This window comes from Pteropus alecto, unplaced genomic scaffold, assembly GCF_000325575.1.
Source record: "Pteropus alecto unplaced genomic scaffold, ASM32557v1 scaffold100, whole genome shotgun sequence".
NCBI classification, from domain to species: Eukaryota; Metazoa; Chordata; class Mammalia; order Chiroptera; family Pteropodidae; genus Pteropus; species Pteropus alecto.
In genome coordinates, this window is record NW_006430723.1 from 5,563,356 (window position 1) to 5,584,016 (window position 20,661).

The 20,661-nt window shown below is 38.2% G+C and overlaps 1 protein-coding gene and 1 pseudogene across 6 annotated transcripts in view; both read left to right on the forward strand.

The window, feature by feature from the left end:
* Window positions 1-20,661, forward strand: part of CTNNA2 (catenin alpha 2) — a 988,991-nt gene that overhangs the window by 566,513 nt on the left and 401,817 nt on the right. Inside the window, exon 9 of one of the 6 annotated variants that reach the window (XM_025049506.1) lies at window positions 11,393-11,405. The exons of the other annotated variants lie outside the window; for them this stretch is intronic. Coding sequence (XP_024905274.1) covers window positions 11,393-11,405 — 13 coding nt within the window. The remainder of the gene's footprint in view (window positions 1-11,392; window positions 11,406-20,661) is intronic. 6 annotated transcript variants of the gene reach the window in all.
* Window positions 4,885-5,003, forward strand: LOC112483053 (annotated as a pseudogene).

The window sequence follows — 20,661 nt, forward strand, 5'->3', positions numbered from 1 at the left end:
ATCGTTTCCTATAGGAGGAGAGTAACTACAGAGGCATGAAGGGAACTCAGAAGAAGACTTTAAGGGTGGGAGAGAGTATGCAAGGAGGAAACAAACTGAGAAGCAGAGACCTTCTTCCCCAAGTTCTGGTTCAAATTTCACTGGAGAAGGTGTGGTTGTCCCCCATTTTATGGGTTGCCCTGGGCCAGAGCTGGTCCACAGCCACTGGGCACAAAATATCCTACCAGGATCCAGTCAAATGGATGTTGGTGGATGGGAACACCAGAGTCGAGGTCAGCCACCTGCCTGTGGTATCTGCATCAGGAAGGCTGCAGTGAGGTGGTCACTGGCCTGGAGCCCGTCCTGAGCTCACCCAGGAGATGTGTGCATTACTGCATGCCCTGCACTAGGAAGGTGCAAAGAAAAGAGAAACAGAGGCACCTAGAACCTGGGAGAGAAGACCCTTCATTCTACAGTGTCCCTCCAGTGCCCTCTATTGACATAACTTAACATTGCACCTGTTGTCAAGGAGAAGTGCTAAGGGGCCCACCTAACTATCGCACAACAACCAATGAAGGGTGAATTTTGGAGTTGAGAGAGACTATAGTTTGATAACTGGCACATGCCCTCTGCAAATATAGTCTTTTTCTTAGTACTAATGCCAAATATGGTTTCAGAGAGTAGAAAAAAGTGTAGAATTTTTAATGCCTTATCAAATATATGAGGAATTTAGTTTCCCCAGACTTTCTCTAATCCCCACATATATACTGCTTTTTCCACCCAGGTTACCTCATGTAATTTTTTGGAGGGATAGGGATTAACAAGAGCAAGGCTTTGACTCAAAGGTGTTATCCTTTAGAATCACTGAAAGTGAGATTAGAGGGTGCCTTAGAAAAATTTATTTATCAAAGAGGCAGCATTGGCACTTTGTTAAGACAGTTTGTTTGTTTGTTTGTTTGTTTTGTTTTTGAAGGTCTCTTATCACACTGTGTACTATTTCTAATTCCTGACTTCACTGCTTCTGCTTCTCCTAGCTGCAGGGAGGGCCTTCTATGTGACTACATAGAACAACCTGCCTGGCTGGGTATTCCAGGCATTGGGCAGGTGGAAAATCTGCCTGCTTTCCACCACCAAATGCCATTAGTTACGCCCAGACACTGTTCATCCAACAGTGCCAACACCCTCTACACACACACAGATACACACACACACTTTTCCATATGTCAATATGGAGCAGTATTGATCTTGATTGGAATGACTGGAACTTTCTCTTTTACAGATGTGGAAGCTGAGGGCCAATAAAGAGAAGCAAAAAAGTGGCAGAACTTGGTCTTTTCTGACTCCATATCTACTGTTATTTTACTATAGCAGAGCTATCACTCATATATATATGGTATTTTTTGTCCTAGCCATAGTTGTTTTTTTGGCAAGTGAAAAGCAAGCAGACAAAAACCATAACAACACTGTGTTAAAAAAAAAAATCTTCCCGTAATTTTTCTCTTTAATAAATTCAGATTTCTATGGGTGACATTTTCTTTTAATGGTCCTTATCTGTGCTTTGAGGGAAGGTAAACTTGAAAGCCTACCTTCTGTTCAATGCTGCTTCAGACAAATAAGTTTAATTTAATGCAATAAACATTCTTCAGTTGCTCACTGCAGCCTGATGCTATCGGTAATATTTAATCTGCCAAAACACATTGTATATTATCATTCAGACACAAAATAATTTATGGCTATAACTCCCTATGCATTTACATGAGTAAATTACTTGGTATTTATAAGTTTATACAACTGTTGTTTAATTTTTTTTATTTTGCTTAACTTTTTAACATCAGTACAACCTCAGTTTTGTATTTGGTTTCGATTAACCCTGTGATTCAAAATTAGGAGATGGAACTGTGTGCTGTGTGAGTATGTTCACGTATTTCGTAAGTTTTGCATGGGATATCCATGGGGGAATCTTAAATCATAACACACTATCAATTTATGAGTTTTTGCCTTATTTTTAGAAATAAACAAAAGCCATCCAAAGAAAACTATGTTGAATAAGATGGATAAGAAAAATGGATTTTACCATTTCAAGGTTGCACAATAATAGTAACAGTAATACTAATAGTAATAATAATATCCACGAAAAGTTTATTTTAAAAAAGTAATCCAAAGGAAATTATGCAAAAAACACTGACTGGTGATAAGTTCAGGAAGAAAGTGTAGAGTCCTTCCTTGTGACTTCTTTGAAGGAGACAGTGCTCCTCTGCATTTTTACATTCTGCATGTTTATTAGGAAATTAGCCTCATTAATTTTAGCATGTCATTGACAGACATGCATATTCATTTTTGTTTTTACATTTATATGTTCGTTAAGTGTGATAAAGAGATAATGATGATGATAATACTAACATTAAGCCTACATTATGTATGCCATCACAGTGCTCAGTGCTTTGAAGGCATTCTAGCATTTTTGTGTTTTTTACATTAGTGAGACCATAAAATATGGAATCACAATTTCATGTAGCAGAGCAGTTTTGATGAGTTACAAAGCCTGGGTAAATTGCTGACCAATTAGAAGGAAGAGGAGTTCTAATGAAATAGAATTTTAATATTATGAGTTTTGTATTGAGACTTAAACTGGTCTGAGAATGTATGGACAAGAAGAAGTATTTTGAGGACCTGCCTTAATGGATAGATTTTGGTTTGCAATGAGCACCCCCATGGATTGGGGTATATCCAAAGTGCTTGAAAAATTCATGCTTGTCTTTTCTATACTTTAGTTTTGTTTTATAAATTCTTTCTCATTGACAGTGAAAAGATGAATCTTAGTTTAGTCTTTTTAATTTAGTGACAATTGAGTTTATATAATTTAAAGGATTATGCAATTTTTTCTCTATTATGATTAGGAAAATCTGTTTTCAAATGATTTGCTTTAATCTCATACATTTAAAAGATATGTAAGAAATAACCTTTAAAATTTTGTCAGCACTTTCCAAAGTGAGTTTCCCGTAGAGTAGTTCTATGTGCTTTGTATTAGCATGGCTAATTGCTGCACATTACCAATTATGCCAAAGCTTAGTAGTTTAAAAGAACAATGTCTATTATGTTAAAGTCTCTGTGAGTCAGGTATCAAAGAATGGCTTACCTGGATCCAGTGGCTCAAAGTGTCTCAAAAGGCTACAATCAAGGTGTTAGCCAGTGCTACAGTCTTCTTAAGGCTTGACGAGGCCAGGACCCACTTTCAAATTCTTTCATGTGGTTGTTGGCAGAATTTAGTTCCCTGTTGGTCATTGGCCAGAGGTCACCCCTCGGTTCCTTGTCACATTGGCTGTTCCATAGTTCAGCTCACAACACAAGCACATCAGGAGGCAAGAGAAGGAGTGCTAAGAAGATGGAAGTCCCAGTTTTTTTTCGTATTATACTTTTTGTAAAGCTTTTTTGTTGGAATACCATTCCTCTCCAAGGGAGAAAAACACCGACCAAACAACATTAATTGAAAATTTGGTTACAGTGACATTTCTACAAAATGCCAATTTTGTCAAATATGCCTTTTTTTGTACAACTGGGTCTGCTTTATTTCCTCTTTTTTAATTTTAATTTGTTTTTGTTTTTACCTTTTTACCCCCTTTACCCATTTCTCCCACCATGAGCTATGAGCTTGGTAGTGTATAACCTAATTGAGGAAGTGACACTTCATTACCTCTTCCATATTCTATTCATTAGAAGATAATTACTAGATCCAGTCTACTCTCAAGGGGAGAGATCACACAAGTGCATGAAAATCTGGATGTGGGGATCTCTGGGAGACATTTCAGAAACTGTCTTGTACAGGTCTTAACGTTGGGATTTTGACAATCAAAAAAGATTGCAAAATTCCAGGTTAGAACAGGTTTCCCACAGGACCTCTCAGAGTCTTGAGCATACTGATTACATTGTGAATCTCAAAGTGAGAAGGAAGCAGGGGACAAGGAATGTGGTGGTAGTATATCTCAGTCCTATTTGTCCACTGAATCCTTTTTGTCGAAGAGTGGCATATTTAACTATCATTTCTCAGAACATTTAGAGAACTTCTGCCCAACATCCTCACTTGACACACAGTTTTCCCGAGGACTGGAGAGTCACCTTGCCATTGGCAGCAGAACATGGTATCAAACAGGTGTCCGGACGCTCAAAGGCATTTCCGCCTTATTAAATTGCTACAGGTTTATATATGCCACCAGTATTAGGAATTCTGTTGATTTACCTATCTTGTCATCTGCTGGCAATATAAGCTAAATAAGTGAAAGATAGTGTATGACTTGATGTTGAACTCATTTATAGGAACTGTTCTGAGTCAACCATCATGTATATCAATCCACAGCTGGTGGTCTCCCTTCAGCCTATGTAGATGGCAAAAGCCAGACCATGGCCAATTCTGCTACTTCTGTCCCTATGGCCTGCCACCTCATCCCTGTAAATGTTGAATTCTCACCAGTAATTACTTTACTCTAGAAAGAAAGATGTTAGAACTTCTACACTTTACTTTTATAAAGATTGTCAATTGGTGCTGGAAATATCTTGACTCAATGTTTTCTGTGTTTTTCTCATGTCTCTCCTTTAAAAATGCATCTTATGCAGTGTGGTAGCAGTTCAAGTACGAAGGGACTATATCACTATTTAACTTCTTGTTTGGAACTTTAATAGTCTATGTACTTTGTTCTCACACAGAGACTTTGACATCACGGGCTGTGCCATGTGTGTCTGCATATTCCTGCCCAGTGCAGTAGAATACATCATCCAGGGCGTCTTTGTGTCTTTGTAAATAGATTCTGGTGATCAGTGGGTTGGATAGAATGGCATGGGATGGGGGTGAGACATAAGCATAGTTTTTGTTAGGTTACAGTTACATGTCTGAACACCTGAAGAATGTTCTTTTGCTACAGCCATGCCACCCTGGATAAGCCTGATCCCATCTGATCTGAGAAGCTAAGCAGGATCGGGCCTGGTTTGTACTTGGATGGGAGACCACCTAGGAAGACTGGGTGCTGTAGGCATTAAAAAAAAAAGAAAAAAAAAACAGAATTTTCTTTGTATTCCAGCCTAAAAATTATTCATTTTCTTCTGTTTGTGAAAAATATTTTGTATGTCCTTGAGGGCAGAGAAGAAGGTATGGGAGGGTTTATTTAGACAGTTCATATTTTTTGATGCTGGGCCCGCTTCTTTGTAATACTTTTGAATTAGGGTAAATCTGTTTTATGTGTGTGTGTGGCGGGGGGAGGGTGTGTTTTGTCCTATAATTCTGTGCTTCTTCCCTCCTCATGACGCCTGCAATTTTATTAGCCTTTTTTTTTTTTCTTCTGCAAAATGAGACTCAGCATGAGTCTTACAAAACAGGTCACCAAAAATCCAGAAAAGGGTGGTTCTTGGTGGAATATTGCTTTAGTACTAATCCATGGGTGGTTGATGCATCTAGAACTTAACTGGATAAGGTATTAAAAACAATAGTGAATGATGGCGGCTGCTCCAGATGCTTTTGAAAATTCTTTATTTCTTCATTAATGGCTTTAGAAGGTGAGCAGATGTTTCCACTTGCTCATTTTGGTTCATGGTCCATTCAGCAATTGATATTGTAGTTTTCATATTTCTACTATATATATATAAAAAAAAATATATATATTGCATATGATCCAATACATTAGAGAAAGAGAGAAACTTATAATAAAAACATCAGATCTCTGGCAGCAAACAGTATGCCTAGAGCTTGTGGTGACTTCAGCATTATCAGAATGTTGATAGCATTACATCTGTTGTGTCTGAAAAGTGCCAGGAAATGGTGCTAATTTATAATGTAGGAGGAGGGAGGTGAAGAAAGATACAGCTATGAAAAATAGTACACAGTAGAAGATAGTCGACTAAATAGTAATTTGTTAAGTTTTATTCACACCATATAACAAAATGCTGTCACAGACTTCTGGTTTGGTTTATAAATCAATTATGTATGCTGCTCATCTATAGTTCACGTGGAAATGGAAGACTTTTCTAAATAGTGTCTTTCCCTTTTGTCTGATAGGAAACATTTTTATATTTCTGTTATGCTGTCCAATCCAAGGATCTGTGTGCACTAATGGAATAAGATCTCTGACTACTGATGAACTTTTCAAGGCAAAGGGTAGGGCGTAAAGCAGAAAAGCAGAGGGAAAAGACGGCAACCATAGTGGAAGAACAGAGAGAAAGAGGCAGATGGTAGGGAATGATAGAGAAAATGGTGCTTATAGTTATCACAGATGCCTCTTAATTTTTAAAACCTTGAATGCTTATATCTTTGAGAATTTTAAACACTAAAAAACCCTATTTTTCTTCCTTTTTATTTTTATTCCTTTTATCACCCTCTCCCACTACCAATGTGCATTTTTTTCTTTCCTACCTTTGCATTGACTATATATAGTATATGATTAAGACCACTAGATTAGACAGAATATGCCATCAAGATAACAAAACAAGTTTACAAGATGTCCAGAGAGAGTTTGTACCTGCCTGTGCAGAATACTTTCAGATTCCTGAGAAGAGCTCCTGCCTCCTCTCCGTTCTTTCTCTATCACTGGCTACTCTATGAAGACCAAATTTTGGAAGTTTATCTCTTCTTCCAAGGCTTTGTTCCATGACAAAATGCAAATTGCATATTTAAAGCTTGCATCAGTTACTTATATGCTTATAGACTAGTTTTAAGAACTTTCCTGAGTCGAAATTTTGTTAATCAGAATATATTGATGTGAAGATCCTTTCGGGGAACAAAATCACAAAATAAGAAATTTTCTGAGTTAAAAAAAAGCACGTCTACTAACTGCCTGACAGTATTCTAAAACTGGACTTGACTGTCCCTGGACACTTTCAGCCAGTGGTACTATATTAGTTTCTTATTGTTGCTATAACCAATTACCACAATTTAGTGACTTAAAACAACACGAATTTATTATCTTACATTTCTGGCGGTCAGAAGTCCAAAGCAGATCTTACTGGACTAAATGTAGGTGTTAACAGGACTTCATCCCTTCTAGGGGAGAATCCATTAGATTGCCTTGTCCCACTTCATGAGACTGCCCACATTCCTTGACTCATGGCCCCATTCTCCACCTTCAAAGCCAACAACGATGGGCCAGGTCCTTCTCACATTTCCATCTCTCTTGTTTTTTTTTTTTTTTGTAGCTGGGAAAGGTTCTTTGTTTTTAAGGACTGTGTGATTTAGATTAATCCAGGTACTGTCGCAATCTCAAGTTCACATCTTTAAGAGTGTTGTGGATGTTGTTTGTTGTTGTTGTTTTGGTCATATAAGGTGACATATTTACAAGTTCCAGGGGTTAGAATGTGGCCATTTTGGGGCAGGGGAAGGCAGATATTCTGCCTACCACAGTCCCTAACTAGAAAAACTTTCTGACCTAATGTATCCTATGCTGGTTGCTTTTCCTTTCTACCAACACTGAGTGTTGTTTCTCTGTTCTGGTTAATTGGAAGCAGTTGCCTGTGAACCTCTGCTCTACTTCCTAACTCTAGCTGAGCTAGCCACAAGAGAAGTGAGCCAAATCTTTGATTTCTTCCTAATGTTTATAAAATCATATATTCTAACCTTCCATCCCCTGCCCCATAGATTTTGGCAGCAATCATCAAGACTCGTGCTCCCCAGGACGGTAGCATGTCAGAGTTCTAAGACTTTCAGCACCAAATCATCCATGCCTCTCTCTTTCATAGAGGAGAAAACTATGACTCAGGAAGGGAAATAAATTAGCAACTATCATGCGAACCTAGAGCTAGAGACTCCCATGCCTGGGCCCATGTGGTGTAGTTCTGCTCTATAATACTAAACTAGAGAAGACTCAATTTGGGCCTCAATTGACCATTAAAACAAGCTTCACTCATAGGTAAACTTTCCAGTTAAAAGTGTAATGTTAAATAGTTAGGAAGCATTTATACTATGAAGAACTAAATTAGAAGGGTTTCGGTTTTTTGTTTGTTTATTAATGCTTAATTAATCAGAAGATGTTGTAATGAGAACTTACCTACATGCAAAACATATATTTAGCTAAACCACTGAGGTCAGAGGAATCATGAATGATTTCCATGGATAGGGAAATCCATGGGGAAAATCTCATTAGTTCTTTTAAGATTTGTCCATAGAGATTCAGTTTCCATGTTGCCCCTTAATTTAATGATGACATCAGGGACAGAACGTAATATCTGGGCTACTATAGATTCTGGCCTCAATACAGTCTCAAGGGAAGCACTATATCTGAGTGTTTTGTAAAGTCTGTTCCTCTAGAACGCTGTCTTCTATGGTGCCTTAATTTCTAAATTATAGGAATTCCTTTTACAGCAGTGATGTGCATCTCTGAGAAAGCTGGTTGTTCGATTGTTGTCACTGATTGTTATTTCGGGTATGAGCTAACCAGGGAGGAGACAGAGGAGGCGGCTGATTCCCCTGACCTGAATGCATGTTGTTCCAACCCATTTAATATAGGCTACAATTGTTTCGGTATATTGACTACTGGGCCCTTAAATGCACTGTGGCCTCAAAACTTTCTCTAGTGAAACGTTTTTTTTCTTTTTTTTCATAGTCATAGTTTACACTGTTCAAAATGTTAAATCGGTGTTTTCTTAGAGTACTAAGCCAGGAGGTGAGCATTATCGTGCTTTTATTATCTGAGGACATATGCAGATTGTCAGTATCTTTAAATGGTAGACAAAGCCATAAAAGAGAAATGTAGAAGATATATAACTAGTTTAGAAAAATGTAAACTTTGATGATATTTTACTGGCATTTCTTATCAATATTCCTATAAATCCTGGATCAATTAGATCCTCTCTGCCTTATTGGCTAATTTCTGGATTTAGTAGTTCTCATTCTCCCAACAAGCATTTATTCAGTACTTAACATGTGCCAGAAATGGTGTTAAGGACAGGTGAGATATGGTCCCTGCAAGGCCTATGAAAGGACTGAGTTCAATTTGGACAAGGAAATGAGTCGAACACTTTTCAATTCAATTGCCCTTCTTCAGCCCTCCTTCTCCTTTTACTTTACTCCTCATTGGTTTCAAATAGGAAAATAAGTAATACTAATATATTCTCAGCTTCAAACATATTCTTCTGATTCATCCTACAGTTGAAACTGGGGCAACTATTTGAAGAAATTTGGAAATGTGAAGTGTAACAAAAATAGTCTTTTTTTTTTTATACATCTTTTTTTTTTTTACATCTTTTGGGGGAGATGGAATTACTACCCATATATTTCCCATTCCAATGTACAATAGAATGACTAGATGACACTCCAATTAGGGTATTTCAATTATAAGCAATACTTAGTTTGTTGTATTGAGAACAACTCAGAGTTTAGAGTGTGTTTGGATATAACCAAACATAGACATCTTTTACTTTTCCGTGGTGAGGCATAAAGTCAAGGCACAAGGAAAACATGATTAATAGGCTAGTCAAAACCCCCTGTAGAAAGTAGAACTATTCAGAGCATTAGGACCCAGTGAAAGGCTCTGCCATAATTCTACCTGGTTAGAAATTTATGGGATTTCTCATCTTCAGAAGGAATTTATTTCTGTTGCCTGCAATTGTGAATATTCATGGAATCATGGAATTTCAAAAGCTACCTTGAAGATAATCTGATTTGTCACATTTTTACACTCATGAGGAAATTTCCTCATATTACGGATAAGTATCAGAAATTTTAAATCTACAACAGATCATACAACTAAATGCTGGCAAGGCTGAAGTTAGAAACTAGGACTCCTTCCTTCTAATTCAAGATTGTTTTTGTCTTGCACAAGCCTTACCTTAACCAGAGCCACCTTATTTTTGTCTGTAAAGGGAATCTATTGCCAAATAATCATCATGATTTAACGTCTTCCTATTTTTTTTTTCCTTCTTGCCTTCCTGTCTTCTCTTTTGCTATTTACTTCTCATCTGTTTCATTAATGAGAAAAGTAGGAAAATTTTTTTAATTGGTTTATGTATGGAACTTTTCTAAGAATCTACCTCTTATTTGCGACTCTTAGAAATATAAATTTCAGGTACCCTTGGAAGTTTATTCATGCATCTATTCAGCCCTACCATGATGGGAATGATTAAACTGTTATGAATGTGTGTGTAGGGGAAGGAGTATGTATGCAGTGATATGTGTGTGTGTGTGTGTGTGTGTGTGTGTGTGTGTGTGTTATAAAGTGTATAGAGTAGTATAAATCATTGATGAGGAGGAATTTCATTGTGAAATTAGTGTTTGCATTTCTAGTTAAGACAGCAAAGTAGGTAAACACTGTGCTTGTCTCCTCTCATAACCACATCAAAATTAAAACTAAACTACAGAATAACCATCATTGAGACTCCCCTGAAGTCTAGCTGAGCAGAAGTCCTATAACTAAGGACATAGAGAAGAAGCCACATCGAGACTAGTAGGAGGGGTGGAGATATGGAACGTACTTGTCCCACACATGCATGTGGAGGATAAAAATTGGGAGGGATATCTCAGCTGCAGAGGTCCCCCCAGAGGAATGAAGGATTCTATCCGTACACCAAGAGGCTCCCCAGCCTAGGGTTCCAGTGCAAGGAAGAGAAGTCTCCACAACTTCTGGCTGTGAAAACCTGTAGGGATGGGGATGAGTGAGACAGTGGGCAGCTAGAGTCCCAGGTATTTCTCTTAAAGAGCCCACACACAGACTTATTCACTGTTGGGTTCAATAGCTCTGATCTCCAGTGCTGGAGCAGCAACTTGAAAGGTGCCAAAGACACATGAAGAGGAACTAAATTTTCTGGCTTCAGTGCAAGAGCAGGAGAGGCAGCTTTCTCCCAGACAGAAATGCTGGCAGAATCTATTATTTCTTTGTTGAGCCCTACCCCTTCCCGGCATATAGACACAGGCGGCCACCATATCTGACTCTCCATTAACCTGGCTAACACAGGTTACCCTGCCTTGATGATTCCCTGAGATCTCTTCCCACCCACCTTGCAAGCACACTCAAGCTGCTTTCAGGCTTTTTCATACCAATGGCCTGTCTTGGTTCGTGCTGCTCTTTCATAAAATCTCTCAAAGGTTCACAAAACCTGAACAAGCAGCATCTGGCCTCCACATGCCCTTGTACCTCTTACTGAGCAGCCCCAATCTCTCCTCTAGTGGCAGCCATCCTCGGTTCATGGCTTGGCCTCTTGAGCCACCTCTAAGTCCAGATTGGATGGTGACCATCTCTGTATTGTTTTGTGGCTCATGCCAGGTGGCCCAGGGAAGAGCACATGCTGAAGATGAACTTGACCTGTGGTGGGGCCCTTTCTAGGAGGCACCGGGCCAGCACACCCAGTGGCTTGCTTCTGACTGAGCCAGAGCACCACCTGGGGCCTCATCTGAGGATGACACACCCAAATGGCAGACCGGGAAGATGCTAGAACCCTCCTAAAGTGAATCCTGCTCTGTTGGGTCAGCCCCAGCACAATAGCTCCTCCACTGTAGTCACAGCCAGTCCTCACGACCAGTCAGTCCAAGGGTCAGTCCCTCCCATTGTTGTGGAAACAGCAACGAAGGCTCAACTACCACAGGAGGGCAAACACAACCCATACAAGGAGCACACCTGTAGAACCCAGCTCAGGTGACCAGGGAAAACTGTGCCACAAAGCACTACAAGACATCGACTATATAAGGCCACTCTACTAAGACTTAGAGACTTAGATGCCCTACCTACTACATAGAAACAAACGCAGGAAAGCAGTCAGAATAGGGAGACAAAAAATGTATCCCAAATAAAAGAACAGAACAAAACTCCAGAAAAAGAATTTTAAAAAGTGGAGACAAGCAACCTACCAGATGCAGAGTTCAAAACACTGGTTGTGAGGATTCTCAATGAATTTAGGGATAGAGTGGATGAACTCAGTGAGAACGTTAACAAAGATAAAAATGGAGGTAGAAAACATAATAAAGAACCAGTCAGAAATGAAATTGAAATTGAAAACCTATTTGAAGAAATAATGGTGGAAAACTTTCCTAACCTGGCAAAGGAAATAGACATACAAGCCCAGCAAGCCCAGAGAGTCCCAAACAAGATGAACCCAAAGATGCCCACACCGAGACACATCATAATTAAAATGCCAAAGGTTAAAGACAAAGAGAGAATCTTAAAAGCAGCAAGAGAAAAGCACTTAGTTACCTAAAAGGGAGCTCCTATATGACTGCCAGCTGATTTCTCAACAGAAACTTTGCAGGTTCATGGACAAGAAAAAGCTAAAGGAGCTCATCAGCATCAAACCAGTATTACAAGAAATGTTAGAGGGACTTCTTTAAGAAGAAGAATAAATGTATCAAAAATATGAATAATACAATAGCAATAACTACCTATCTAACAACAATTATTTTAAATGTAAATGGATTAAATTCTCTGATCAAAAGATAAGGTGGCTGAATGGATAAGAAAACAAGACCCTTACTTATGCTGCCTACAAGACTTAGATTGAAGACACACAAAGACTGAAATTAAAGGGGTGAAAAAAGATATTTCATGAAAATGGAAACATAAAAAAGCTGAGATAGCAATACTTATACCAGACAAAATAGACTTTAAAATAAAGGCTATAACAAGAGACAAATAAGGACCCAGTAATCCCACTTCAGGTATTTATCTGAAGAAACCCAAAATACTACTTTGAAGAGACACGTGAACTCATATGTTCATTGCAGCACTATTTACAATAGCCAAGATATGGAGGCAATCTGGCTGTTTATCAATGGGCGAATGGATAAAGAAGAGTTGGTACATATCTGCAATGGAATATGACTCAGCCATAAAAAATAATGAAATCTTGCCATCTATGACAACATAGAGTATTGTGCTGAGTGGAGTAAGTCACACAGAGAAAGACGAATGCCATATGATTTCACTTTCATGTAGAATTTAAAGAACAATTATAAACAAACAAAACAGAAACAAACTCTTTTATACAGAGAACATTTTGATGGTTGCCAGATGGGAGGCGGGGTTAGGGTGGTGGGTGAAAAGGGTAAGTTATTAAGAAACACAAATTAGTAGTTATGAAATAGTCATGGGAGTGTAAAGTATAGCATAAGGAATATAGTCAATAATGTGATAATTATGTATGGTATCATTGGGTACTAGATTTATTGGAGTGATCAATTACTAAGCTATGTAAATGTCTAATCATTATGTTGTATAAACCAATAAGAAATATCAATTCATAGGTATTTCTTATTTGCTAACTCCCTTCCACTCATATATATATACTACATTATAATCTCAGGGTTGATGAAGGGGAAAATAGCAAACTTGGTCTGGGATACTGGACATTTAGGTTCTGGTCTTGGGAGGTACCTGACCAAGAAAGCATCTTTGTTGAGTACTCGTATAAATAGGGCACATATGTAGTCTCACTGACCTTTGAGGTCGAAATTTTTTCCATCTCCATTTTACAAATGCAAAAATTGAGTCCCCAAGATACTAAGTGGCCTGTCACATCCTAGTAAATAAAAGAGATAGCATTCAAATTTTCTGGCTTCAAACCCCAGGTCAGAATTATCCCCGACGGATAGTGCTGCCGCCTTATTCTGTGTTCTTGGAAAAAAATCACTTGAATTTTCTGGGCTTTTGGCTTCCTTGTTAATCAAATAGTGGAGTTGGATTCTTATCCTTTGTAAGATTTCTTATAACTCCAGGATCAGAAAAGGTCATTTTCCCTTTCTCCCTGCCACCCCATACTCCTTTGGCATTTACTTGTCCCATAGCCAGCTCTTAATCATTAAAAATGAAGATGGTACTCAAAGTAATGTCTGGCCGCGAGGACACGATCTGAATGTTTTCATTCTGACCTCTAAACCAGTCTGCACATCTTGCCTGTAGAACAAAATCAAAGAGGGGGGCAGAGGGAGGGACTAGGGACTTTAATTATATGTTAAAACAATAGATTTCCATTAAAATTGTATTTTTTCTACACCTCTGGAAAATTACATTGTAGATGAGATAAATGCAGCCTTGCATTTAAATTAAGGTTATCTTTAGGCTGCTAATCTCATTTGCTGTTTAGTAATTTTAATTCAAGTCAAGGCACTATAATTAGTGCCCTCAGCCAGTTGTCATCCCTCACTGCTTTGTAGCTGTATTTACTGCTGTTAAGACAAGAGTACTCATGTAGAAAGTATAAGTCAACATACTAAATTATTAAAAGTGGCATACATCAACAGATACTCCGTGTGCATGATGGTGCTTCAGATTACGAGGCCTTATATCTTCCTGCCTGTGGAGTATTGCTACCATAGACGGCCAACATGGAGTATCACTATTTTTGTAGAGAGAGAAATTAATTTGAGATTTTGTTGTTCTAGCAAAATACTAAGTTTAGCAATGCTTTAAAGTATTTTTAATTGGACACAAACAGCATAATTTGATTTAAAAATCATATTTTATGTTATGTGACAGATTTCTTTCTCCAACTAAGGTAGGCAGGTCATGGTGGTGGTGGTGATGGTGGTGGTAGGCTGTTGGGTAGGCGTGTGCCTGCGTGTCTGTATGTGTTTATAGGATAGCTTAAAACCAGAGCCAGGCAAATATCTGCAAGAGATTACAAAAATTAGAAAATTCTTGAGTTGAGGTTCTATTTATACTATTGAGATGACGGGTACCCTTTTGTTTATTGGAGAGAAAGACATGCACTTATATATATATATATTATTTTTATTACTAAATATGTAGATTAATAAAATAGACTTGTAAATGATGCATCCGAATATATATCCATATATACGCTTGTGTATATGTAGGTGTGTGTGTGGGGTGTGTGTCTGTCTGTGCATATAAATATATGTTATTTAACTTCAGATTTCTGCTTTGAAGAGTGAGCTATATTGAAATGAAAATGTGAGTTCGAACCTATTTTTCATTTCTGGTACCTAAAATGGCTTTAATGAAGAAAACTTGTATTTTATCTTGCTTTTTATATTTTAAGTTCCTCGAGAACAGAGGCTTTATCAGTCAACATTCTTTGAGACAACTTGGGGACTTTACCTGCAGACTGTTAGTAAATGTTTGTTGAACTCAGTTATGTAATGGAACAGTCAACTCTTCTTGACAATGGCTTCTAATATATGAGTGTTCTCTGGTCTTATAGTCTGTGTATTGGATTTGGTGTGTCTGCATCTTTTCTGTACTCCAATAGGACCATAAGCATATTTACAGAGAGACAAATCTGTTGCCTATTTGAGGAAAAGTGTGCCACTTAGAACTTCTTAGGAGCAATGTTAGCGTTGTAAATTTGACTTTCTTGCCTTAGGGAGAAAAAAAAATCTAACAGCATAGAGTAATATTCATGTGATATTTTGTTTTGTGGATATTGATCTAATAAATTTGAAAGGTAGACTTAAAGATTCTTTTTTGGGCAAGGATAGAATCTGTTTATTCTATCTGTTTATTCTGACAACTTAAATCAAAGTGTACAATTTTAATCCTTCTGATTGGCCATTAATGACTTCTAGAGAAAATCAAGTGTAATGGCCCATCTAAGCCCATAGTGGAAAAGCGGAACATCTCTTCTTGGAATCACAGCATGATTTAGAAAATTAAAAAGAAAAGCAAACAGATAAGAAAAAAGTTAATTGCTTTTGAATACAAAGAAGGAAAACTGTTTTTCTCTTCTTCCATTATTAGTGGAATGATGTGAAAGGTATCGCTGATTATTTTGCTGGCCACTTAGAAGTAGCATGATGGGAACCACAGGTAACAAAACCACCTCAAAACCGTGTAGAAGACAAGGGCCAGACCTTTTTAAAACCCAGAATTCTCTATAGTCTTGAGAATTTACATCATTAGAAAACAAGGAATGAAAAAACATCATTATATTGAATATTAATAAATATGCTATTTTTGTGTGGGTCAGGGTACTGAAAATATATCTTCCTGTATATCTGTCTTTATAGTCAACCTTGCATCCATTTTGTAAAATTTGTGTAATTATAAATTTTCCTAACTGGGAGAGTTAAAAACAGAGCAGTTGAAATTAATAAAGAATAATAATATTCCTGTGTCTGCCTTGGGTTAGCTGTGTCCTCTCTTTTCCTCAAGTTGGGTCTCATAGCTTCCACCTGCGGCTTCAGTTCTTCCTGGTGTCTGAGACTAATTCTATCCCAGTTATAGGCTATTAAGTGAATTCCAAGCCATCATTGCAGGCAGTTTGCAGAGTGTAAACAGTGCTTTTTCCTTTGAATCTGTGCCCCACTCTAGTAACTTCCAAAGACTGTGCCCCACTTTATACCCAATCACAGGAAATTGCACTCCACAACTAAGTCTTTATTTTTTATTTCTTTGCACTAAACGGATTTAGTAGAAAATGGAACCTTGCTTCGCTCTCACCCACACTAACTTGGCTGTGGCACAGCTGCCAGTTTTCTAGTAGCCCCAGTGCCTGCTATCTCTCACTTTGAGTTCCTTTTTTATTTCCTGACTTTGAGTTCCCAGTTGAAAAAGTTTCACCCAGCTGGTGAAACAGGCAGTGATCACTCCTTCCTGAACTTTTCGGGAGCCACCGGCCACCACCTCAGGCCAAATCACCTTGATTCTCTGAACGACTACAGTAACCCCTCCCTGCTTTCTTTTTTGCCTTCCCCCAACAAGTTCTCCAGCTTCTGGAAAGATCCCTTAAAAAAATAAGTTAGATCATGTGGATGCTCTGCTCAGAACCACATCAGTGGCTTCCCAGTATCCTCAACAGATCTTTAACATTATGTTTAAGGCTCTACACGATCTCCCTCCTGCCTAATTCTCTTTCTTCAGTCATTCTCTGTCTTAATCCCTGGCTGTTTTCAAAGCTCACACACCCATTAGCCTATTGCCATTTATCTTTTGCACATACTGTTTCGCATCTCTAAAGAATTCCCCTTCTAAGCTCTTAAGAGTTAATACCTACTCATTTTTTCAGGTCTCTCTGCATGTATTATTTCTGTGGTACACCCTGTTATTTTCTCTCTGGGATTTCTATTCAGAGTAATTAGTACAACCTGTAATTAATTATTTATACGTGCATTTCTTGCTTCCTGGCTGCTCAGATCCTGGAATGTGTGAAGGTAGGGCCCAAGAGTACTGTGTTCACTACTGGATACCCAAATCTTAGCAAATTGCCTCACCTGCAGAGTAGATTAATTTGTAGACTTCATGTTTTAATTATTAAAAGAAGAGATTATATCCTTGGATCATAACATATTACTACTTTATCTCCTTTCCTAATAATTTGTTGCCATCAATTCTTATGTATCAAGAAATTAGCAAGCATTACCTTGAATGCTCCCAGTCCGGTTATAAGGTAGATATCATGATTTCCATATTAAAAAGTAAGAATGACTAACAAAACATATTGTAATTTCTTCCAAGTCGCAAAACTAGTTATGGTAAGCCAGAATTCTACTCAGAGTCTGTTTTTCTCCAAAGCCTGTGCTCTCCCCGCAACTGGCTACCCCTCAGAAAATTCATCATTTTCTGCCCAAACTTTGTCCTCTCACCTGATATCTGCTGTTGTCATCACTGAGTACCTGCCTGACCCTTGATCTATCCATCAGCCCTTCTACGTCCAGTCTGGCCCACCTGCAGTCTCTCATTCTGACTAGGACTCTTATTGTAAAGGAACCCTCAGTGATCGAATCAGAAGCTAGTTTACATGCTTGCATTTTATAGACAGGTGATGTGCCACCATTTTGCTTAGTTAGACAAAGCCCAGGCCTCTCTTGCTCTGTGGGTAGCTACTACCTAAATTATTTGGTATAGGATGAGACAAAGTAAGTTCTCAGCCTATAATGTAGATGACTCATGGCCTCTCACCTAGCCATCTCGCCTGGTGAACATTTATGACTGTGGCAATAGTCATTCAAATACCAGTAGGGTTCACACGATGAAGAAACATTTTGAGAAGGGTGCTATTTTATACTACATAGTTTGGGATTTCTAGTAATAATCATTCTGCCCTCTTATTACCGTTCATGCACATGGATAAAGCTGTATAAAAACAAGAAGCTAATGAAGGTGTTGCTAGTGGTGAGTCTGTGATAGAATCACTGTTGTTAAAATTCAAGCCTGATACCAGAGAACCTCCAACACCTCAGGAAGTGAGCTCGCCGGTTACATCATGGCAGTGTTCTGCTTATACCCTTGCTTGAGGTCTTTGCTCTTTCAGATTTATAGGAACGTGAGAACTTCAGAAAGGAGACTGCTTTCAAATTGATTAAATTCTGGACAATAACATCCAGGAGGAGGTGAAAGAAATTAGTATTAACGCGAGCAAATTAGTTAAATAAATGGAAGTTGAGCTCTGATAAAACCCAACACATTAATATCTATAGACTCTGTCTTTGTTAGGCAAATCTAATCTATGCTTAAATAGCCATAATGTTCACCTGTCTTCATTTTATGAGATTGTCACTTAATCTGTTTTTTTTTAACATTGCATTTTTCAATTTTCAATGTGAGTTCTGAACCAATCAAATTAGAATCACATTTGCAAGTAAAATGCCATGAGACTGAGTAGTATATTCTCTCCCGAAGTTGAAATATGAAACATCAGTCATTGCCGAATTCGCTAATTTTATGACCCCATCCCAAAGTGCCTGGAAGAGGATTTATGTTGACTGTATCCATGAGGCTTATTGCCCATGATGTCATTGCTCATTATTGTGTTTACTGATTTATTTCTCATATGCCCAACATCAGTTTTCTTTTTCCTTCAGTGAGTGAATCTGTCCTTTAGAACTCCATAGTTCATAGGAACAGTGATAAACTCTTTAATTTGGAAAAGTAAAGGTGTCACTGTCATGTTTTATCAACTGTCTAATCTAGCCTAGTGGCAAGCAACTCGAAGAGATGATTTTTGAATTCAGTGAGTTAGGACTAAAAATTTAAGGGGCTTTATGATTGTCTTCGCCGTGGAACATCCTTGTTAATTGGACAGTTTAACTGCCATTTCTAAGATCATCTCTATCTCAAACATCTCAAGAAAAGTAAATATTCCTGAGTATAGTAACCTATTAGTAATTCTGTGGTCATAAACAGTCTCTCAGATTAATGTGTCAGCATTAACTGCACCTGGGGAGCAAGAGCAGAATGAGGGGATGGACAGGTCATTTCAAAGGAGAAAATGACAGGAAGACATCTGAAGAATAGGATGCAGCTTGGACCGCCTTGCTGACCAGTCTTAGGTATCATGGTTGGATCTTTGGAATCTCAAGTTGGAAATTTATTTAGCTCTGGCCTTCCTGGGGCAATGTGCTAGTCAGGACAGTAAAAGGAGGTTGAATGTGGTTAGTTATAGTCCCACTAGACTGGACTCTCAACAAAAGGAGACAGGGCCATTGACTTTTGACCAGCTTAGAAAAAATGTAACCAAAGTGGTGCCAGGGAATAGGTAGGTGAGATCTGAACAGGTCCCCTTCTCTGTCACTGTGAACAGAGGGCAAGAGGTTCACAGGAGATCACCAACCTCTCTCCCAGGCACTAATTCAACTAAACATTAGTGTTTCTGACTTTCCTTGGATATATCCAGACAGCTAAGCTCCTATCCTGAAGATAATTAAATTTTTAAAGCAATGCGACAGCCAATTTGCTATCCCTGGGATACTGCTGTTTTTGTAGGATTTTTTTTTTTCTTTTTTGAGATGGGAGAGGGGGTAAGAAATGCTCTACTAGAAAATTTAATCTGAACCACTTTCCCATTTTGTCCTTTGAGAAAGGTGCAGAAAAAAAGGTAATCGATATTTATTGATCAATCTGCCATGTGCCAGACAGTGTGCCAGACAATGTGCCAGGTCCTTTATGCACACTATCTCACAATACTCTCACAGCCTGTTCTCTGATTCCTTTACTACAGATGAGAAACAGAGACTCCCAACTGGCATGTGATGACTACTTAAAGTTTATGAGGATCGAAGAGATGAAGACAGAATGTGAATCCAAGTGATTTAATTCCTAAATCTGTGTCTTTCTCCATTATCATTATGTTGTACTCCATTGATATCTGTAGTCCATGAAAAATCAACATACCTAATTCCACTTTGTATGAGAAGAGCATGTATGTGTATATACATGTTGTATATAAACCTATACGTGGCCAAATTATGATGAGTGATAGTATTTACAAACCTTGGCTTTCCTTCCTGTCCCTTCCCCAGCGTTCTCTTGTATGGGAACCGTGATACCTGAAGAAATAACAAATATTATATTGCCAGAGAAGTAAAAGGGAGGTTTCTCTGTCCCAAACCTGGGAGTATTCAGCCTTTGCATTTAAGAATTTGGGCATGTTTTGCCAGATCCACACGATTTCTTCTTTTAATTATAGAAAAGTGTTCAGTAAACATGCCAACTTCCCTAATATTCCAACCTTCAGGATGGATCTTGTGGTTAATGTATATTCATTCTCTTCCTGAGCTTTTTTTTTTTTTCAGATGTTTTACCAAGTCGTCGTTATTTTTGTAATTGCCCAATTTTCTTTTCTCTGTTAAACACTAATTAAAGAATGAGCCCAGGCCTGCCACCTTTTTGGAGACAACATTAATCTCTTGCCCTCTCTACATTTTAATGGGCCTAATTTATCCCTATTATCTGCTCCCTTCACCACCCAAACTAAGCAAAGAAAATATTCTTATCTCTTTCACCCTTCTCATTACTCTACTGATTTTTTTTTCATATTATTTCCCTA